The sequence below is a fragment of the Ctenocephalides felis genome, unplaced genomic scaffold, assembly GCF_003426905.1.
Source record: "Ctenocephalides felis isolate EL2017-DRISC unplaced genomic scaffold, ASM342690v1 CF-g0.4_SCAFFOLD_01604, whole genome shotgun sequence".
Taxonomy (NCBI): Eukaryota; Metazoa; Arthropoda; class Insecta; order Siphonaptera; family Pulicidae; genus Ctenocephalides; species Ctenocephalides felis.
In genome coordinates, this window is record NW_020537758.1 from 5252442 (window position 1) to 5274490 (window position 22049).

The 22049-nt window shown below is 26.6% G+C and overlaps 2 protein-coding genes across 2 annotated transcripts in view; both read left to right on the forward strand.

Moving 5' to 3' along the window:
* The window catches only part of LOC113373106, a 33823-nt gene extending 26424 nt beyond the window's left edge, over positions 1 to 7399 (forward strand). The window contains exons 19-28 of the mRNA XM_026613428.1: positions 1158 to 1525; positions 1606 to 1668; positions 3831 to 3981; positions 4050 to 4155; positions 5620 to 5718; positions 5847 to 5942; positions 6364 to 6506; positions 6586 to 6720; positions 6911 to 7074; positions 7147 to 7399. Of these exons, the coding sequence (XP_026469213.1) occupies positions 1158 to 1525; positions 1606 to 1668; positions 3831 to 3981; positions 4050 to 4155; positions 5620 to 5718; positions 5847 to 5942; positions 6364 to 6506; positions 6586 to 6720; positions 6911 to 7074; positions 7147 to 7324 (1503 nt within the window). The 3' untranslated portion in view covers positions 7325 to 7399. The remainder of the gene's footprint in view (positions 1 to 1157; positions 1526 to 1605; positions 1669 to 3830; positions 3982 to 4049; positions 4156 to 5619; positions 5719 to 5846; positions 5943 to 6363; positions 6507 to 6585; positions 6721 to 6910; positions 7075 to 7146) is intronic.
* A 14041-nt stretch (positions 7400 to 21440) lies between these two features.
* Positions 21441 to 22049, forward strand: LOC113373108 (LIM domain-containing protein jub-like; the record flags this gene model as incomplete). The annotated part of the gene is given in 1 exon segment (XM_026613430.1): positions 21441 to 22049. A coding segment is annotated over 1 exon segment (470 nt), but the record flags the coding sequence as incomplete, so codon positions are not given.

A 22049-nucleotide genomic window follows, 5' to 3' on the forward strand; every position in this document is an offset into this window, starting at 1 on the left:
TGTTCTGAGCATATTTTATTGATTTTTAAGTATACCGAGCTGTTCTAGATTCTTTTTTATTAGAAAATGTTGTTGAATGTTTAATTTTAAACAATTTTTTGATATTAACTATTCAAATCCGATGAATAGTTTAAAAGTTATAAATAATTTAGTCGATAAATCCATTTTTAACCGTACGCAATATAGCTGATATTCTATTTTATTTTAAAAGTATACCGAGTTGTTTTAGGTCATTATAATGTTAGACAATATTAAAGACTGTTTAATTTTAAACAAATTTTCTGAATATTTCATTAATTTTGCACAAACCGTTCAAAAGTTACAAGAGATATAATAAACAAATCCACAATTACTAGTAAAATAAAACACTTCACTATAATTTACCGAATGTTTCGTTTATTTTGCACAAACCGTTCAAAGGTTACAAAATAAATGACTAGTTAAATTACTAAAGACGTCGTTACTATAAATACTATTTTTAAGTGTAATTTTAAAGTATACCGAGTTGTTGTAGAATATTATAATATTAGACAAACTTATACACTATTTAATTTTGCACATATTTGCCATATATTTTATTAATTTTACACAAACCGTTTAAAAGTTACAAAATAAATAATAAATAACTAGTCACTGAAGACGTCGTTACTATAAATACAATTTTGATTCCACCTATTTTCCGTTGCAATTTTAAAGTATACCGAGTTGCTGTATGCCCCTATAATATTAGACAAAATTATAGATAATTTAATTTTGAACAAATTTTATTAACTTTGGACAAACTTAGTTTCTTAGTTTTTAGTTTAAAAGTTACAAAACATATAATACATAAATGCACCAATACGTTGAAACCAGTAAAATAAGAAACAAAGTATTATTATCAATTTTGAAGTACATCAAAGTAAGTACTAGCTTCAATTTTAATTTTGAAGTATACCGAGTTGCTGTAGGGTATTATAATATTAGATAATTTAATTTTGAACAAATTTGCCAAATATTTCATGTATTTTAAACAAACCGTTCAAAAGTTATACAAGATACAACAAACAAATGCGTAAATACCTGTACAAGACTAATATGGGTTAAAAAAATATTTTTTTGCTACCAACAAACGCACTTGGTACTAATATTTTATTTTATATTTATTTTTCCCAAAGACTACCAAAAAAGAGGAATACATCATGAAAACCACAACATCTCCTGGTGCAATGAGTCGTCCAGAAACACCAGCTTTTCCAGTAGCACCAAGAACACCATATTTTGGACACAGTTCCAACCAACTTCAACAATCCAGGGAACAACATCATCAACAGCAATCTAAAGAATACCATCAACAGCAACATCAATCTAAGGAATACCATCAGTCCAGGGAATTCCAGCAATCAGCCAAAAAAGAGTACCATCAGGAGTACCAAGGAACCAGAAGTGGTCAACACCAGCATTTCTTTGGGGAAAATTTTGGAGAAAAATCAAGGACTGGTGAAGTTCAGGCTGCTTTGCCTCCAAAAAGCCCCAACATGCAACGGTAAATGATAAACAAAATTTTCTAAAATTATTTTTGTTTTTTTCCCTATTTTTTTTGTTGATTTTTGTGTTTTTCCAAAGACGTTTGAGCAACTCCTCGAATTGGTCCAGAAGTACAGAGAGCACCCTTAAGGGATCAGTTAGGTAGAAAATTTGTCAGAAAAATATTGAAAAAAATCACCAAAGCATGATAGAATTTAGACACATGTAAAAAAATGATTATTATTATGCTTGGATTTATTTTATGACAGATTTTCAAGCATTACAACATTTCTTTGCATTTTTTTGTGTTTTTGTTTAGTTAGCATGTTTTACCATTGGATGAGATAAAAATTAACAAGATCAGTCGACTCATTTTTTTAGGTGTTTCCAGTGTTACTAATTGGATATAGAATTTGTTGGGAACTGAGGTGGAAAAACTTGAAATTTGTGATAAAACCTAAAAGTCTTCATTTTAATTATTGTTTGGATATATTACTCAATTTTTTTCAACAGATTTTTGATGAAATTTTTGAAAAAATTTCAGAAGCGAAATTTGTGCATCTACTATGATTATTATAAAATTACTATTCTTTTAATATTAATTATGAATAAGCTTGACAAGAGCCTGAAATAATATCTATTATTATTGATTACGGCTTGCTTATGAATGAATAAGTAAACTAGCTGTAAGTGGAATTCTGTCTGAGGCAATTATGGCATCGTGCCTTAAGGCAAATTGCTGGAACTTCCCGTACCGTAACGAAATGTTCGAGAAATACTGAATGTTTTCAAATAGATTATTATAAATATTGTAACATTGTCTAATATTTATAAGAATTATATAAACTGAATTGCAGAGTTGAAATTATTTGTAAAGTATATTAGAACTATAGTCAGAATTAAAAATAAAATCTGAAATATTTTCGATATACAAAAAACTAAAAAAAAAAAAAAAATGGAACAAATTTTTTTTTCCAAAATCAATTATTTTATTAAGACAAGCAGAAAGTTCTTTGAATCATTTAAATCGGACGCTTAGTTCTCTCAAAAACTGCCATTTTTTACATATTTAGCTCCGTATCTTCAAAATGGCTGGGCCTGCCTTTGCAAAAAACTAATAAACACTTCTCCCAATCATTACTAATTGAATGTTTTTAGATCATTCAAATCGGATACTCCGTTCTCTCAAAAATTCGATTTCTATTTTCTGCATTCTTTGCTCCGTATCTCCGCAACGGCTGAACCTGCCTTTGCCAAAAACTAATCAGCTCTTTTCCCTATCAATAGGAATCGAATGTTTTTTAAACACACACACACACACACATCCATTTTTTCTGAGGTATGCCAAAACGTTCAGAAACCTTCAAAACGTCGAGAAATGTAAAAATTTTCAATTCCGATTTTCGGCCCATTACAAAAACTTACCCTACGGGAAGTTAATAAATAAATAAATAAATGAAAATTAATTTATATAAATTTAATATAAAGAAATTTTTGCTGGTATTATTTAGTTTTGTATTTGAGTTTATGGAGAACATAAAAAAATATATTTATTTAGATTATTTAATTAATTTATTTAGATTCAAAGAATATTTTTCATAATACGATATTTGCGGTTTGGCTTAGGACATTTTTTTACGTTTGCCTAATTAACTAATACAAACTTTTCTAAGACTCTATAAAAATTATAATAAAATTCTCTACATGCCTGTATTTATACATATATACATCTCCATACATATTTTTCTCAAAAAACTTGCACCAAAATATATTGCAATGAAATTCCCTAATTGTCACCAAAATATATAGCAATGAAATTCCCTAATTGTAAGAATAACCTATGATAAAAGTTTAAAAGCGATTTTAGAGTATACCAAGTTGTTGTAGGGCACTATAATATTAGACAAGTTTATACATGATTGAATTTTAAACAAATTTGTCGAAGGTTGTATTTACATTAGACGAACCTAATAAAAGTTACAGAATATATAAAAAATATATGCACTAACAAAAAACTGTCATAAAAGTTTTGTCTCGGTTTGAATGTGGTTTTAAAGTATACCGAGTTGTTGTAGGGCATTATAATATTAGACAACTTTATAGACAATTTATTTTTCTCAAGTATATCATTTACCCTAGACAAACCTACAAAAAGTTACTTAGGTTGCAACAAAAAAAAATGCATCAAGACGTAAAATCTAAGTAAACACCAAGTTTTTCCATCTCAGCTCCAACTTTGCACCCATATATCAATTCCAAAAATAACTTTAATAAATTTATTATATATTTATCCAATTAATTATCAATTTTTTACCATTTATTAGCCGTGACCACAATTACCAGTACAGTACCGAAACTTTGTACAATACCGCCGGAGGAGATTCGAATCGATTCAACAATTCGACAATTACGAGACGAAATGTTCCACTTTCGAATCTTGAAAATTCAATGCAGCAGAACGAAATTGTCCAAGAGGTAAAAGATAATTGATTTATAAAGTTTAGTAATTGATTTACTGATTTTCTGAATTTTTTTTGGTGCAGGTTTCCCAGGCAAATGTTAAATTTGCGAGAGACATTTCCAAATTTTGGTACAAGCCAAATATTTCTAGAGAGGATGCTATTGCTTTGATTAGACATCGACCACCAGGTAAATAGATTTTTTTTCAATTTTCATTTATTTTTTCAAGTATTTATTTATTTATTGATATACTTGTTTATTTATTTTTTTAGTACAATACATACATAAAAATTGTCAGAGCTAATAAGTTCATATAACACCAATCAAATTGTAAAAAAAATGAATTTTCAATAGCAAAGTTTTATATTTTTTTTAAAATATTTAAAATTGTTGTAGATAGTTGTAATTTCAGTATGTTATACTTCAATGTGTCTACTTTGACTACAATAACTAAAATTAATAAGGTTTCTAACAAAATTTTAAAATAATTGCAATTATCTTGACGAACTACCCCGTCATCACAATGATCGTTAAAAAAGAATGAACTCTGAATAGCAAAGTTTTATAATTTTTTTAAAATATTTAGAATTATTGTAGAAAGTTGCAATTTTAGTATGTTATACTTCAATATGTCTACTTTGACTACAAATACTAAAATTAATAAGGTTTCTAACAAAATTTAAAAATAATTGCAATTAACTTTACGAACTACCCCTTTAGCACAGTCATCATTAAATTATATCAGATTTAAAAAAGCATGAAATCTTATTAGCAAAATTTGATAATTTTTTTAAAATATTTAGAATTGTCGTAGATAGTTGTAATTATAGTATGTTATACTTTAATGTGTCTACTAAAACTGCAAATACTTAAATTAATAATGTTTCTAACAGAATTTTTAAATAATTGCAATTAACGTGGCAAAGTACCCTGACATCACAATGATCGTTAAAATAAAGATTCAAAAAAATATTAAAGAATTTAACGTTTGTCTAGAATGTTGAAATTCAAGTATGTTATTTTTTAACATGTCTACTATGACTACAAATACTAAAGTTAATGAGGTTTCTAACAAAATTTAACAATAACTGCAATTAAGTTGACAAAGTACCCCGTCATCATAATGATCGTCAAATCATAGATTAAGATTTTAAAAATTATTAAAATATTCTACTTTATACTAGAATGTTATGATTTAAGTATGTTATTCCCTTATATGTCTACTATGATGACAAATATTAAAATTGATAAGTTTTTTAAGAAAATTCTGAGATATAATTAAAATACTCCGTCGTTGCATATAAATGCAAATGATACAAAGTCGAATGAGTTGAGTTTGAAAAATTTATTAAGTCATTTATATTTATACTAGAATGTTGTGATTTAAGTATGTTATTCTTTAATATGTCTACTATGATGACAAATATTAAAATTAATATGTCTTCTTACAAAATCATGACTTATTAACCACTTTCCTTAAAAATGTACCTCACTTTTATTCGAGACTCACAATCAGAATAGTGCATACAAATTTTCAACCCTTTAATAATTGTGTCATCATCATTATTATAATTAATTTAATTGACATTTAGTATCTTATAGACAATATTATTTTCATATGTTTTTTTATTAATTTATGTATTTTTTTTCAAGGAACTTTCATCATTCGAGATTCAAATAGTTTTCCAGGAGCTTATGGACTTGCAATGAAAGTTGCAGTTGCTCCTAAACAACAAAATGGAACCACATCAGGTAAGAATTATAATACAAACACACACACACACACATATATATATGTATATATATATGTATATATATATTATATATATATATATATATATATATATATAATTTTTATTACAAATATAAATTATTTTCAGGATCTTTACCTGGTGACGAACTAGTTCGTCACTTTTTGATCGAACCAACAGCTCGAGGAGTTCGTCTTAAGGGAATTAATGACGAACCAGCATTTGGTAAGAAAATTGTAATATATACAGGGTGTCCCAGAACTCAACGTCAAAATTAGAAAAAAAACGATATTACGTAGTTTGAAAATTGAGTTTTTAAGTGCAACCTAAAGCTTCGGTGTAATTATGACCAATTGGTTAATTTTTTATTGATTTTGTTTATTTAAACTTTGGATCCGCAACCGTGAATAATATTTCAAGGACTCCTATCAAAAACAATAACATAGTTACCTCAATTTTTCCAGAAAAAAGACTTTTTGTTGAACAATTTGAAATTTCAAAAGTCGGTCGACTATGAGAGGCCCTCCTATAAAAAAAATGTACAAAAGTGTGATGGCAAGTTAAATAAATTTATATATTTTAAATAATTAACCTAGAGAGATTATTTTTCAAATTTTCTTTACTTATGTTATTTTTGTCCCTGTAGGTAGTTTATCAGCCCTGGTATACCAGCATTCCCTAACACCTTTGGCCCTACCATGTGCCCTTCTTTTACCAGATAAAGAATTAACACTTCCTCATAAGCAAGACGATGTTTCTCTTCAGCAGCACCAAATGCTGTTGGAACAGGTAAGGGATAAACAAATAATTATAAAATTAATTAAATAAGTTTATTATTTTTTAATTAATTTTTTTTTTAATTTTTTAGGGTGCAGCATGCAACGTTTTATATCTATTCTCTTGCGACACCGAAAGTTTAACAGGTCCTCAAGCTGTTAAAAAAGCTGTTTCTAGCTTATTTGCTTCGAGACCTCTTCCAGCTGCTACAGCTGTACATTTTAAGGTAAATAAAAAATTAACATATTGGACATTTATTTTCAAATAACCCTACAACAACTCGGTATACCCATAATATATCAGAGAAGTCAAAAATATTTTTTACTCTGTATGTTACGTAAGTTCGGTTCTAAAACAGTTTTGGCCATAATTTTTGTTGATAAAATACAGTTTTGAGTAGATTTTTTTTCTTTTAGGTTTCTACCCAAGGTATAACCCTGACAGACCCTTCAAGAAGCCTTTTCTTCAGAAAACACTACAAGGCCGAAACAATTTCGCATTGTGGTCTCGACCCGGACGACCATATGTGGAGTGTTAAACCCGAAAATGGAGACACCAATGCACAACCAATAAGCATCAAGTAACTAAAAAAATTTTTAAAAAAAATCTGCATCATAATTTTATCTATTTTATATTTCTTTTTCCTTTTTAGTCGAATATTTGCCTTCGTTGCCCGAAAATGTGGCCCCTCCGTTGGAAACCAATGCCATGTTTTTTGTGAATTGGAACCGCATCAACCGGCTACTGCTATAGTGCAGTTTGTTCATAAAATTTTGCAAACTGTTCAACAACATCAACAAAATAGTTTGCAACAACAAAATGTTTTGTGAATGTAAAGGTAAAGGTAAAAAATTCACAAAAGTTTAAAAAATTACAAAAGTTTTGTAAATGTTTGAAATTTTGGTCTCGGGATAAAAAATAATAAATTAGGATTTTTATTTTAAAAAAATTAAAAAGAATTTCAAATACAATTTAATTTAGTAATTTTTACTTTATAAGTGTCTCTACGTTTCGAAAATTGCGATATTAAGAAAAATATTTATATACGTTTTTATTTCATTTTTTTAAAATAATTATTCATGATTTTGAAACATTTAGTTCAAAAGCAGCTTTATTTTCTTTTTTTTGTTCCACTTTTTTAGTAAAAAATATTTATTTAATTTATCATTTAAAATTATTTTTACGTTTTGGAATTCTGTGTTAACGTTTTCTTGAGGAATTGTTAAAAACATACAAAAAATTGTATACGTTTTTAATTATTTAAAAATCGAAAGAGTTCACTTTTTACCTTTGAAGTATTAAAATTAAATGAATAATAATATTATTTATCTAATATTAAATCATTAATATACTAAACAAGTTCAGTATATTAATGGTTATCAATGGTAATATTAAGCTCACAACTTTGCTTCCGCCGTTTTTTTCCCAAAAAATGGGGCAAAAACGGCGGAAGCAAAGTTGTACACTTATTTATTGTCTTTTTCATATATAAAATAAATATTTTGAATCAGATATTATATTTAAACATTATTTGACGTTTTAGACAATTTAAACAGCTTTTCATAAGTATATTTGTTTTTATATGATAATGTTAGGTGTACAACTTTGCTTCCGCCGTTTTTTTCCCAAAAAATGGGACAAAAACGGCGGAAGCAAAGTTGTACACTTATTTATTGTCTTTTTTATATAAAATATGAATATTTTGAATCAAATATTATATATAAAAATTACACTACCGAATAGACAATTCAAAGAGCTTCCTAACGGTATATTTATTTTTATTAGTGTTGCATAATTATTTTGAGATATTTAAGAAAAACTGAAAAATGTCCGCTATCAAAATCTAATATATTTGCGTTTTCGATATAATTACTTACAACAATTAAATATATTTTGAACCGTATTTAATATATAAAATTGAACTTAATTTTTATTTAAATAGCTTCCCAAATACATACATATTATTGTTTTTGTAAAATAAATTTTGAAAGAAATTTTTGAAAAACTGTAGATTTTAATAAGAACATTAGTTGTACAACTTTGCCTTCGCCGTTATTGTAAAGATCTAGTATTGCAAAAATGGCGCAAGCAAAGTTGTATTTTGAATGGTCATTATATAAATTTTGAATGAAATTAAGTGAATAAAAATCAGATGGCTTTATAGACAATTTAAACAGATTTTTAACTGTATATATAGTTTTTCTTGTGTTGAACAAATTTTTAAAAATATTTATACAAAACTAGAAAAATATCCTAGTAGTCTACCGATTAATACAATTGCTGCACGTTTTAGCTAAATTTTAAATATATTTATAATTATATATAATATTTAATTTATAAGCAAAATAGTTTTATCAGATTTTCAACTGTATATTTAGTTTCTCTCGTATTGAATAATTTTTTTAAAATATTCATAAAAAATCGAAAAAAGATCCCCGAATTACATCTAAAACGCATATTTTCTATATATCAAGTATAAAATTCAGCGGTTCTTTATAGACCGAGACCAAAATTAGTTCTATATTTACAAAACATAATTTTTAAAATAAAATAAAAAATATTAATACTCATATTAGCCCACTGTGCTATTTATAGTGCAACCTAAATTTTATTAATAATTTTTTAATTGTATATTTATTTATTACATCTCTTGTAACTTTTAAACAGTTTATTTAAAATAAATAAAACATTTGGCAAATTTGTTCAAAATTAAATAATCTATACAAAAAAAATATTTTTTTGGGTTAATATGAGTTTAATCAATAAAACAAGTATTTTTCTGCTAACGGTTTCATATTCTGTGAAATTGTTAATCAGAAAAATAAAATAAAATTTAAAATGCTTAAAAATGTTGTTATTAGTGCCTCCATATATTATATATATTTTTAAATGCTTAATTGTAAAATAACTAACTAGTCTATATTTATACAAATATATATATATATATATATATATATATATATATATATATATATATATATATATATATATATTCAAATGCATGTAAAAAATCAAAGATTTATTTTTAATATATATTAAATATTTATAAAATTATGATCACTGCTAGTGCCATTTTAAATATTACATAATTTAAAGCAATATAAATATTGTTATTGGCCTTAAAAAATTAGCAACTTATATAGTAATAAATAAATAAATCATTTATTTTAATTATATGATTTATTTATAAATTTATTTTGACCAAGGTTGTCATATCATCACAAATGTTATTATTATAATTTTGTCTACATAATTTAAGTTGTATATTTAATTTAATTTGTATTTAGATTATTATTATTATTTTAATTTTTATGTTGAGTCGATTATGGTGCTTTAGTACATCACTATTATAATTATAAATATATATATATATATATATATATATATATATATATATATATATATAAATATTTTATGCAGCTACTTACTTATTTATTAATATATTTTATCAGATATAACATTTAATATAAAAACATACACATATATAAGCTTATATATATATACAATATACTAACATATGATTAACAAGTCAAATGTATATTTGCATAATAAAATCACTGATGTTTAAAACATTAATAGAAATTGACTTATTTGTTTATTATTATATAAATATTACATCAATTTTAATTAAATAAATTGTGCAGAAAAATTAAATCTTTGTTTCTAAATAATGAGAAATTTACCCCAGCAACGCACAGACATTTTTGGAATTTTTAAATTTTTATAAATAAATAATAATAATGTAGGTTTTGAAATTATTTTTATAAAATACTAGAATGTTTTAGGTATTTGTCCAAATTTATTCCAAAGTTCTATTATTATTTTCTTGGAAGATATTTGCTAAAACATCTTCTTAAGTTAGAATCGCCAAAGAATTATTTTAGAGACATTTTTTTAAAGTTTGATTTTTTATTAATAAACATTAAAAGTATAGAAATCGGTAATATTTTTGTAAAATATTTAAACACATAAGGTATGCAACAGGATTTATTCTAGTTCTTTTATTTTTATTTTTTTTTAAGATATTTATCAAGATCTAAACGCATAATAGCTATTTCACTTTAAAAATCTGAAACGACATTTGTAATACATATTTGATTTTTTACAAATTAGCAGTTGAAATTTATTTTTTGAAATTATTTTTATAAAATACTATAATGCTTTAGATATTTATCAAAATTTATTTCAAAGCTCTATTATTATTATTTTAGAAGATATCGATAAAAGTAAAAATTCTTTTTTTTTGTTGTTAAATTTTTTATAAATAAACAATAGCATTTTAATATTTGGAATTATTTTTGTTAAATACTAGAATGCTTTAAATATATAACAAAATTTATTTCAAAATTCTAGTATTATTATTTTAGAAGATACTTAATAAAATTTTATAAAATACTAGAGTACTTTAGGTATTTATCAAAATTTATTTCACAACACTATTAATACTATTTTACAAGATATCCGTAAAATATAAAATTAGACTCGTCAAGGCTTCTTTTAAGGACATTCTTGAAGAATATGATTTTTTAAAATAAACCATAATAATATAGTTCTTGAAATTATTTTTATAAAATACTAGAATACTTTTTCACATCATATCATTTGTGTAATTTTAATGAAATAACTTTATGTGCACATTGAAATTTACAAATGTTGTTTTATTAATTAATTTTACATAAATGTAATTTATAAAAACAATCCAGATAATAAAAGTAGAAAGAAAACTATACTAAACTAAATTGCTGCTAAAATGTTGATATTAAAAACTGTGTTACCAGTCTATATAAATACACGTTCTATGCTCTATGTTTATTTTGTGTTGTAAATATTTTTAAAATAAATCAACAGTCAGTGCTGTCTGGGACTTGGTTCAACAAGTGTCTTTATCGTAATAATAACTTCACAAGTCATACATTTAGATAGATTTAAAGTTAAAGTGTATTTTGTGTGAAAATATGATTTGGGTAAGTACCAAACAAATGTTTTATATTTTACTTTTAAGGCAAAGTGGTTTATATTTATGTATTTATAAACATTTTGGCAAACTGTTGGGCGTAATTCTGAACAAATATTTGTTTCAACACATTATGATATTTATTCAAATCCAAAACAATGATTAATACATGAATTTGTTACATTAAACGTCAAAATTGAGTTATATTGTTTAAGGTTAAACGTCAAATGTGAAACGTCAAACGTCAAAATTGACAGTTGTTTGACAGCTGTTCATTTCCAAATGTGTTTTTAAATATTTTATTTATTAAATATTTTATTTGAGAATAAAACCACAAAAACTTGATGAAAAAATCCGTGGATAGATATCTTTAAATTAATTAAGTCGAACAGGTCGCATTTAGTTCATTTTTTCTTACTTTTTCAAAACTGCTCAAAATCAGAAATATTTCAATAGAGGAAAATACGTTTTTTCATTGTTCAAACAAAAGGTGTGTTTTTTATACAAGAAAATACGTTTTTGAATGTTTTGTTGTCAATATTGTCACTTGTTATCAATATTTCAAAATTTACATCATAAAAGGGTCAAAAATTTTAAATGCTCTTTGCAAGTAATGTTTTTTAACTTCCCGTAGGGTAAGTTATTGTAATGGGCCGAAAATCGGAATTGAAAATTTTTACATTTCTCGACGTTTTGAAGGTTTCTGAACGTTTTGGCATACCTCAGAAAAAATGGATGTGTGTGTGTGTGTGTGTGTGTGTGAGTGTGTATGGATACACATTTCCAGTCACGTTTTAGGGCGCACGGATCAACCGATTTGAATGGTTCAAAAAACATTCGATTCCTATTGATTGGGAAAAGAGCTGATTAGTTTTTGGCAAAGGCAGGTCCAGCCGTTACGGAGATACGGAGCAAAGAGTGCAGAAAATAGAAATCGTATTTTTGAGAGAACGGAGTATCCGATTTGAATGTTCTAAAAAACATTCAATTAGTAATGATTGGGAGAAGTGTTTATTACTTTTTGACAAAGGCAGGCCCAGCCATTTCGAAGATACGGAGCTAAATATGTAAAAAATGGCAGTTTTTGAGAGAACTAAGCGTCCGATTTGAATGATTCAAAGAACTTTCTGCTTGTCTTAACAAAATAATTGATTTTGGAAAAAAAAATTTTGGTCCCATTTTTTTTTTTTTTTTAATTTTTGTATACCGAAAATAATTCAGATTTTATTTTTAATTCTGACTATAGTTCTAATACACTTTAAACAAATAATTTCAACTGTGCAATTCAGTTTATATAATTCTTATAATATTAGACAATGTTACAATATTTATAATAATCTATTTGAAAACATTCAGTATTCCTCGAACATTTCGTTACGGTACGGGAAGTTCCAGCAATTTGCCTTAAGGCACGATGCCACCCACCCCACTAGTTTTCTTTTGAATCATACGTATCATTTTCAATTAAATTAATTAATTAATTCAATTGATAAAATAAATATTATTTGTTTAAAAAATTTGCACAAAATTAAATTACCAACATTTTTTTTAATATTAATATTGGAATACTTTAAAATATCATTCAAAAGCAGAATAATAACAGTAAAATTAATAACAGTATAATTATGCTGTATAAGATTTATGAATCATTAACCATATCGAATTCATGGATTTTATCAAACAAATTTTACTCAATTGCAATCGTTATGCGAGTTTGGGACATTTTTTTACATTTTGTCAAATATTTTGGAATTTTTATTCTGGACACTTTTATATGTTTATCTTATATATAAAACTGGATCTCAAAATGTGTTGGTAAGCGCATAACTCAAAAACAGCTGGACAGACGTGGCCAATTCTTTTTTTTTTTAAATGTTTGTTGAAGTCCAAGGATGGTTTTAACGACGAGAGAAAATCGAATTTACATACAAACGTTTTCTAACTAAAACGTAGAATCAATTGGAGCTTTATTGCTATTATATAAATTTCATAATAAATTGCCAGCGCTTGCATACTCCTCCTTAACGATTATTTGGATTTTGGTAAATCTTTCTGAAGTTTGTTAAAGAAATTTTCTAGGATGTATGTGATTATAAAGTGCATTGAAAATAAATGAAAACTATCATCTGCCAAATATTTCAATTTACTTATGAACCTAGACAATATTAGAATATGTATAATAAATTTATGATAATGGATAAGAAAAATGAAATGTCCACATTATTATTGCCGAAAGACAGCTGAGATGTGTCAGAAATTAAAATAATATAAAATACAGTATATATATGGCAGATTCAATGATACATATATAAACAAATATTACAAATTAGTTCACCTAAAATATGAAATTAAGTATCAATCAGGGCCGGTTCTACCTTTAATGCGATGATGAGGATATTACATTTTCAATATAGTTTTTTTTTTCAATATATAATTCCTTTGCATCTATTTTTATCTTTCCACAATATTTTTGAATTCCACAATTCGTAAAAATTTCACTTTATAACAACAAATGGGAAAGTAGAGATGAATACATACAATTCGGCCTTCACGATATCGATTAGGAAAAGTTTAAGATGCAATTTTGGATATCTTAAATAATAAGAAATTAAAGTAATTTAATCCAACGTGGAGTACCAGTGTTATATTATAGTTATGGTTATGTCATACCGTTTAAAAAACTTCAATTTCCAATATAGTGTGAGAATTGAGACTAATAATTTTATATCTGATCATTTTATCAGTTCTACATTTAACATCGCTCATATTATAAATGTATTTGCATTTTGGCGTGAAGAGTAATTATTATTTTTAGGTAAACGGTAAATATTAGTATATTATATTAAAAATTGTAGACATGGGTACAGAACAAAGTCTGTCGGGTCATCTAGTTTTAGTATAAACTAGATAAAATTTGCTAGAATTTAATTGTTAAATTCACTTTTATATTAAAATTTTGAATAATTTGTAGTTGAAGCGCAGATTTGAGTTTGATAATTGGCTATAGGTGGATTATGGACATTTTTTACATTTTGTCAAATAACTTTAAAACTATGTTCAGAACATATTTATTTGTTTATACTAGTATAAACTAGATACAATTTACTAACAAATAGTATCAATTGTTTCATACACTTGCATATCAAAATTTTGAACAATTTTCAGTTGAAACGCAAATTTAAACGTAATATGTAGATTTTGGACTTTTTTTTACTTTTCTTCAAATAACTTTCAATTTTTTTTTCGGGCACGCTAATTTGTTTACATTAGTAAAAACTATATCAAATTTACTAGAATTTAGTACAAACTAGTACATAGAGTTGGATACTAAAAACTCATATAATTTTTAACTGGAACGCGAATTTGTGTCTGTGTACATTTTATCAAACAACTTGAAAATTTTGTTCTAGGCATTTTAATTTATTTATATAAGTAAAAAATAGATCAAATTTAGATTCATAAATCATAAACCATATTAAAAGCAAAGACTGCTATTCATGCTTTTGTTGAAACTATAGTGATATCAAATTATTCGATTATAATAAATGATTTATTTGAAGTTGAACCCATGAATACTATCTATGGATTGTTTTAAGAGCTTTTTTTTTAAACTTTGGAAATGATACGAGTATCAAGTTATTCGTGGTTTTATTTTCAAATAAAATATTCAAAGCTTACTTATTGTTACTAGTCTGGTATTAAGTAAAAAATAATCTTATTTTAAATGTATATCCTTAGAATAAATATTTATTCTTTTCACAGGTACTTATAGGAACAGGAACCATAAAATCTGGGTCTCCCCTATACTAAAGGAAATTTATGATCAAGAACTTATTGGACAAAGTTTTTGGATGCTTTTTTATTACACCAAGGACGAAATCATCCTGTTTGATGAGCTTTCAGGGCGTGTTCCACTGGAAAACAACAAAAACTTTGGTTGCAACATCGAAATTTTAGCAAAAAAAATAGATTTGTTTTCGCTATTTTGGAAATGTTTTAACTGATTCCAAAAGATTTTCGAACGCTGATTTCAAAAATGCTATCTACTTTTGGATAAGCCCACACACACCCCCCTGAAAAATCGAAATCTTTGGTTGCAAAATCGATTTTTCTTTAAAAAAATCGGCTTTCTTCGCGATTTTCAAAATGTTTTGCTTGGTTTTGATTGATTTTGGGACGCTGATTTCGAAAATATTATCCGTTTTTGGATAAATCCACATACACCCTCCGAAAATCGAAATCATTGGTAGCAAAACCAAAATTTTACTAATGAAATTAAATTTATTTTTCGCGATTTTCAAAAGGTTTTGACCGATTCTGATAGTTTTCGAGGCGCTGATTCCGAATATGAAATCAGTTTTTGGAAAAAAAATTCTTCTGCCCTTGGTACCAAATTGAAGTTTGAAAAATCGCCAACTTTGAAGCTGATTTTAACTATGAAGACGATGATAAATTTGTAATTTTTTTGGTTTGGTATAAAGATTGTACTTTAGTCTACACAAAGCATTAATTAAAATTATTAATTTCATTCATTAAGTGCCTTAAAATTGCATTTGAAAGTCACAATTTTGGCCAATTTTGGCTGCTCCTGATAGACTGTTAATTCATCGGAAAAATAATAAGATTTTTAAATTACACCAAAGTGGGTTTGGTTTACTGCTAACCAGGCGTAAATATGAATTTATGAAAAATTATCCTCCTCCTACTATTTCTTATCTTTTATATATTTATGTATATATATATATATATATATATATACATTTTTATTTATATATATATATATATATATATATATATATATATTATGTCGATTTTTGTAATACTGACACTCAATAAATTTAATTATTTATCTGTATATCTTATTCATTTACACACTAAGAAAAATCATTGAATTCATATTTTTTTCAGATAAATTACGGGTTCGATCTGAAGAACCTCGAATTGTTATTCTGGCCTAAACCGTATCTTTACGACCTCGGCCATTCGCACATTTCGTACACAACATTTTTAGGAAACTTATATCTTTCAGTTTGAAAATAACACTTTATATTTTTACAAAAGACAACGGTTTCATAAAACCAATTGGCCGGGATCGTTAAGTGACCACTACGGTTGCTCAGCGTGTCTCGGTTCGATTCCAGAAGAGGCCAAAAATTCCAAAAAATCGAATGTATAGTTTTTCATAATTATCAAATATTAGTTCAAAATATTAAATTCAGGTGTCGCATTTCGACCTTGACACTTAGAATATTTCTGAAAAACAAAAAACTCAAGTTTCGTACTTGACTGTAAGAGAGATACATGAAGAGACAAAAAAAAGAAAAAAAAAAAAAGAGGAAGCACTGGGGAAAGAGAGGGGTAGAGGCAGATGATGAATAAGAGAGATGTGTATGATACATATTCTTTATTCAAATTCAATATTAATACAATATAGGAATAAAAATAACTTTTATCATCAATAACTCAAATAGCCGAGTGGTTTAAGGGACCGCATACTCGGTGAAATAACTCTGGAGGCACAAGGTGAAGTGGATCGAATCCGGCTGAAGGCAACGACAAGGAACTCTGATGCAGAAAAAATGGAGCAGTGCTGGTGAACGGCTGTTGGCGAGCGCAAAGGGTCCTGAAACGAACACACCAAGTGATGGTCAACCTGAGGTCCATGATGCGAGAGGTTACACGCAGAGAGACGACACATTGCGGAAGATGCATGCCGAACCCAGAAATCTGCCCAAAAACCACAACATGCGAAAAAAACAACACCAAAAAAGGAAAAAAAATGTGAAAAAAAGCGAAAAAAAAGGAAAAAAAAGGGGAAAAAGGAGGAGGAGGAGGAAGGGGAGAGGTGGAGAGCCTAAAAAAAAAACCCCTTAAGTCCCAGATCAATTTTTCTCTTTTCTGTTCAGCGTTGAAACTTTTTTATGTTTTTTAGTGTTCCCTCACACCAATTCCCAAAACCAACACTCGAATTAAATCAAGTCCACGTTGAAATTTTCACAACGAGAAAAAATTACTGGGACTTAGTTAAAATATTTAACTTTGCCCCAATAAAATTTTCTCGTTGTGAAATATTCAATGTGAGCCTCATTCATTCGAATGTTGGCTTTGGGATAATACAGCATGCAGAAATAACTCATCTGTCTTAATTGAAAAGGTTTCAGAAAATTTGGACTTAGAAAAAAAAATTATCTGAAAGGACTTAGAAAAAAAAAAAAAATATTCGAGAGAATTATTTAATTAATCAATGAAACGAAATGATAATAATCGAATCAAAATTGTTTATACGACTTGATAAAACATGTGAAACCTTTACAATTAATTAATCGAGACAAAAACAAATTTAGTTGACTTGAAAAATATACAAATTATTAGAAAAAGCCATAAAAGAAATTCAATAAAACTTGTAAAATGAAATAATGAAAAATGTTCGAAAACTTGAACATTAAAAACTTCAAAACTGTTCAAAGCTGTTTGTTATCCTTTAGAAATTGAGTTAAATAATTTTTACAACTTGAATCGAATAATAAACTTGTTAACAAAATTATATTTTGTCTAATCATTCAAGTCAACTCGTTGAAACTTTGATTGCAAGTCTTGATCAAAATTGTTTTTAGCAACAAAAGAATAAAAAAATATTATTTAGCTATGCAGCGATATGATTGAATAAATTTAGAATAAAACTACAGTCAAAGACTTTTAAAAGCTGCATTTAATTAACGATTTGGTAAGTTGTATTGAATATTGGAAATAATTTGATCAAAACGAACAATCGTGTTATCCATAAATAAGAATGTACATGCAGTCAATATCGTCACAGGGAAAACACATGATTCTTGATACTGGAAATGTAATTTTAAACATTGCTTCCGAAGAATAATGAACAAGAGGTGTCACAAAAAAAAAAGATTTTTGTAACAAAGGAAATTTGTAATTTGTAATAAAATACCATCAATTTAGGAGTTACCTAAGGAAGGATGCTAGGGCCCCTTCAACAAATAAGTAGTCGATGCAAACAAAAACTGTATTTGTTAACTAATAATTTGGTAACAAAAATTTAATATATAAGAATTTTGAATTCTACAAAATCAGCTCATATTGTTGTTATAGAACAAAAGAATTTCTGATAGACTCTTTATGGAATTGTAATAATATAAATTACTTTCAATGACTTTGATTCATAAGAGAAATATAAACCTTTTTCTTTTATATATATATATATTTAAAACAAGTATAAAATGCACTTTTAAAAATTAAAAAAAAAACTGAATCAACATGTTTTCCCCATAACAAATTAAATATGAACATAGTCTTTTACACATATGCCTGCTAAATTTATTTAAAATCTTTTATTAGCATAATAGTTGTAGTTGAATGAACAAAGAATGTATTGTATTTTAGGCATTAAAAATTAATAAAGTATATCTTACTAAAGAAAATGATATTGACTCAAATATTATAATATAAACAATATTTTCAGCAGATATATGTATACAACTATATTAATAATGCGCGAACCAGAAAATATTCCACTAAAATATATACAGGCTGCTTTATAAATAATATCGGATAAGAAAGGGACAAGTTCTTAAAGCATCTTCGAATTAATTTCAATTAATATGAAAAACAAGCATAAAATATATTATTATTGAGTAATATTATTATTGCATGCATAAAAAGTAGCATGTAATCCGAACTCGGTCATTAATTGTAAACCTCTTTTAGAAAATAAATTATGAGCAATATCTTTCTATTTATTTCTATTAAAATTATAGTTTTTATTATGAAAACATACGTTTTGGGTCTTGATTTTACCCATCTTCAGTGCTACAATTAAATATTTCAGGGTTACAATTTAAAACAATATAAAAAATACATAATTACAGGAAAATATAAATAAAAACATGTAAAAATGCATAAATCTAACCAATTTAATAAATTAAAAAATTAAAAACATTTTCTTTCAATAAAACTGTTTTTAATTACTGGATGGATGCCCAAGAACAATTTTATCATATTATTTCACCATCTGAAGAAAAACCTCTCGCTTTATATATATATATATATATATATATATATATATATATATATATATATGTGTACACACATAAGAATTAAATATTGAATATTTAAAATAAAGCATATTAGATGGAGTATGATAAATGCCTGTATATATCAGAAATATATTCTTTGACTCGCTTTGTATAAAACATGCTTTGCACTTACATTGTTAGAAATCCTCTGCAGCAGCTCCCAGAACACCAATTCATTACTCGAACCACCTCTGAAGCATCTGCCAGAAATCTCAAGTACTCGACACAAAATCACTACTTTAGAACCACTACATAACTTTAGTCTTTTACAAGTCTATTCGACCTGTTGCAATTGTCCGAGTAAAGTATTTACACAATACACGACACACGACTTACTTAGAGACTTTCGTGAATTTAGAATTCGATAATAAAGAGATATGTGTTGGAAGTACTCAAATATAAATTATACATTTTACAATTGCATATATATAAATAAAGGATACATTGGCGCTGTAAATGAATTAATAACCTACAAAAGCACATATATAAACTATACATTTCACAATTGCATATATAAAAATAAAGGATACGAAAGGCGCTGTAAATAAAATGTTTACTTATAAAATTGATTCAAAATGGAGACCCTGAAAGAGATACTTATAAAACTATTCAAGGTACATTTAGGCACTTCCAAACATATCCATTTTTTGGCTTTTAATTAACGTTTTACGGTACATTTATTATATCAAAATGATCTGCTAAATTAATTACACGTTTTGATGCATAAATTAATTAAAACTAATCAAGGATTTAATTAAAAACCATAATTAACGCGACGGCGTCTTAATTCACGGAAATTTCTTTGACAATTGAAGTTGTCAACATGTGTCAGAATGACTGTCACCTCTTGTGCAATTTAAAGCGCGAAATTCAAATTTAAAATTTAAACTTTATAAAATTTACCTATTTGAATATCTACGGTAAAAAGCAAAGTGTATACACTTTGAATATGTGATAATTTTACTTATTCACTAACAGAAAACTACACTATAAACAGAACAATCTATGGCCCAAAATTTGTTCACTGTCCAATTATTATTATAATGTTAAATATTTATTTTACACTGATCATGAAATTTAAAATTTTAAATTTTAAAATGCATCAATAAGTTGCCATGAAATCTAGAAATGCCTGCACAGGGTAAGATTTTTGTAGAAAAAAATTGATAATTTTAAAGTATACCGAGTTGCTGTAGAGTGAAAAAGTAAAATATTCGTTTCTAAAACAAACAGTTGAAAGTTTTAACATAACACATATTAAAATTTAGCACAATTATAATTTCTCTTGGTTATTAAACGAATTTTCATTATTATTACCATAAACAGCACAATTGCCAAATATCTTATAAATTCAAACAAAATTTGCAATTTTTACAATTCAAAAACAAATTCAAAAAAACCGCCAACAAATTTTAGTTCGATTTTATCCCACCTGTTGTCTCCACCGTCTATTTTACCTTTGCACAATACATATACAAATGGCGTCTTGTCATTTCAAACGCTCTTTCAAAATACGTGTTGTTTTTGTATTTTAAACAATAATTAAGACTGTATTATCAATTAAAAGTGTTCACAAATACTCCAAAATGGTTAATAAATATAAAAATAAATAGAAACGTTCGTGGTTTTGTTTTGAGTGTTGTAATAAAGTTCTTGGAAATGATAATCGATGGTGATGAAAAAAATAATATTGATGACGAATTGGATAAATGAATCATGATAGAAAAAACTTTATGAGTAAGATTGATATATAGAGATAAATACATAAAAGTTAAAGTTTTCTAAACAATGGTAATAACGTTGAAGTAAATTTGTGACTGAAGTCATTTGTCATGACTTTTTTTTACACTGTGATTATAAAATGTCAATTTAATACACATGTATGTCATTTATAACCTTAATTTGAAGCACAGTACGTTAAAATAAGTTTTATACTATCTAACTAACGTTATAAAATGGTTTCACACATAATTAACTATATATAAAAAAATGACCTAACCTTACTTACACCTTGTACTTCAATTTAACACATTTTACAAAAATGGGTAGCAGTTACAATGGAGATTGTTCCTCCAATGGAAGTTACCCCCCCAACGACCCAAGTTACATCTACAAAATGCAACAACTAAGTCTATCGCAAAACTCCAACCCCAGAATATACGAAGTGCACAGCCCCATGAACTCCGTACCAGGTTCTCCTACAAGATACGCTCACAATCCTAAAATATACAACAAATTCAAAGACGGTAACAAGTATTACAGTGCCCCAAGTCCGACACAAAGTTTAAGTGGATCCTCCCAACACAGTGGAAGCCCCCGGACAAGCCTGAGTTACGACAACAAAAACTCACCCTTGTACGAGAACTTGGAGTACTATGGTGCTAATGCACGTCCTGGTTATTATTATGCTGATTCCAGAGTATCAAGTCCTCGTGCAAGTCTTGCAGGTTCTGACAACGGTGTTGTGTATGAATCAAGTCACCGTAAAGCTCAACCGCAGGTTCCTAGATA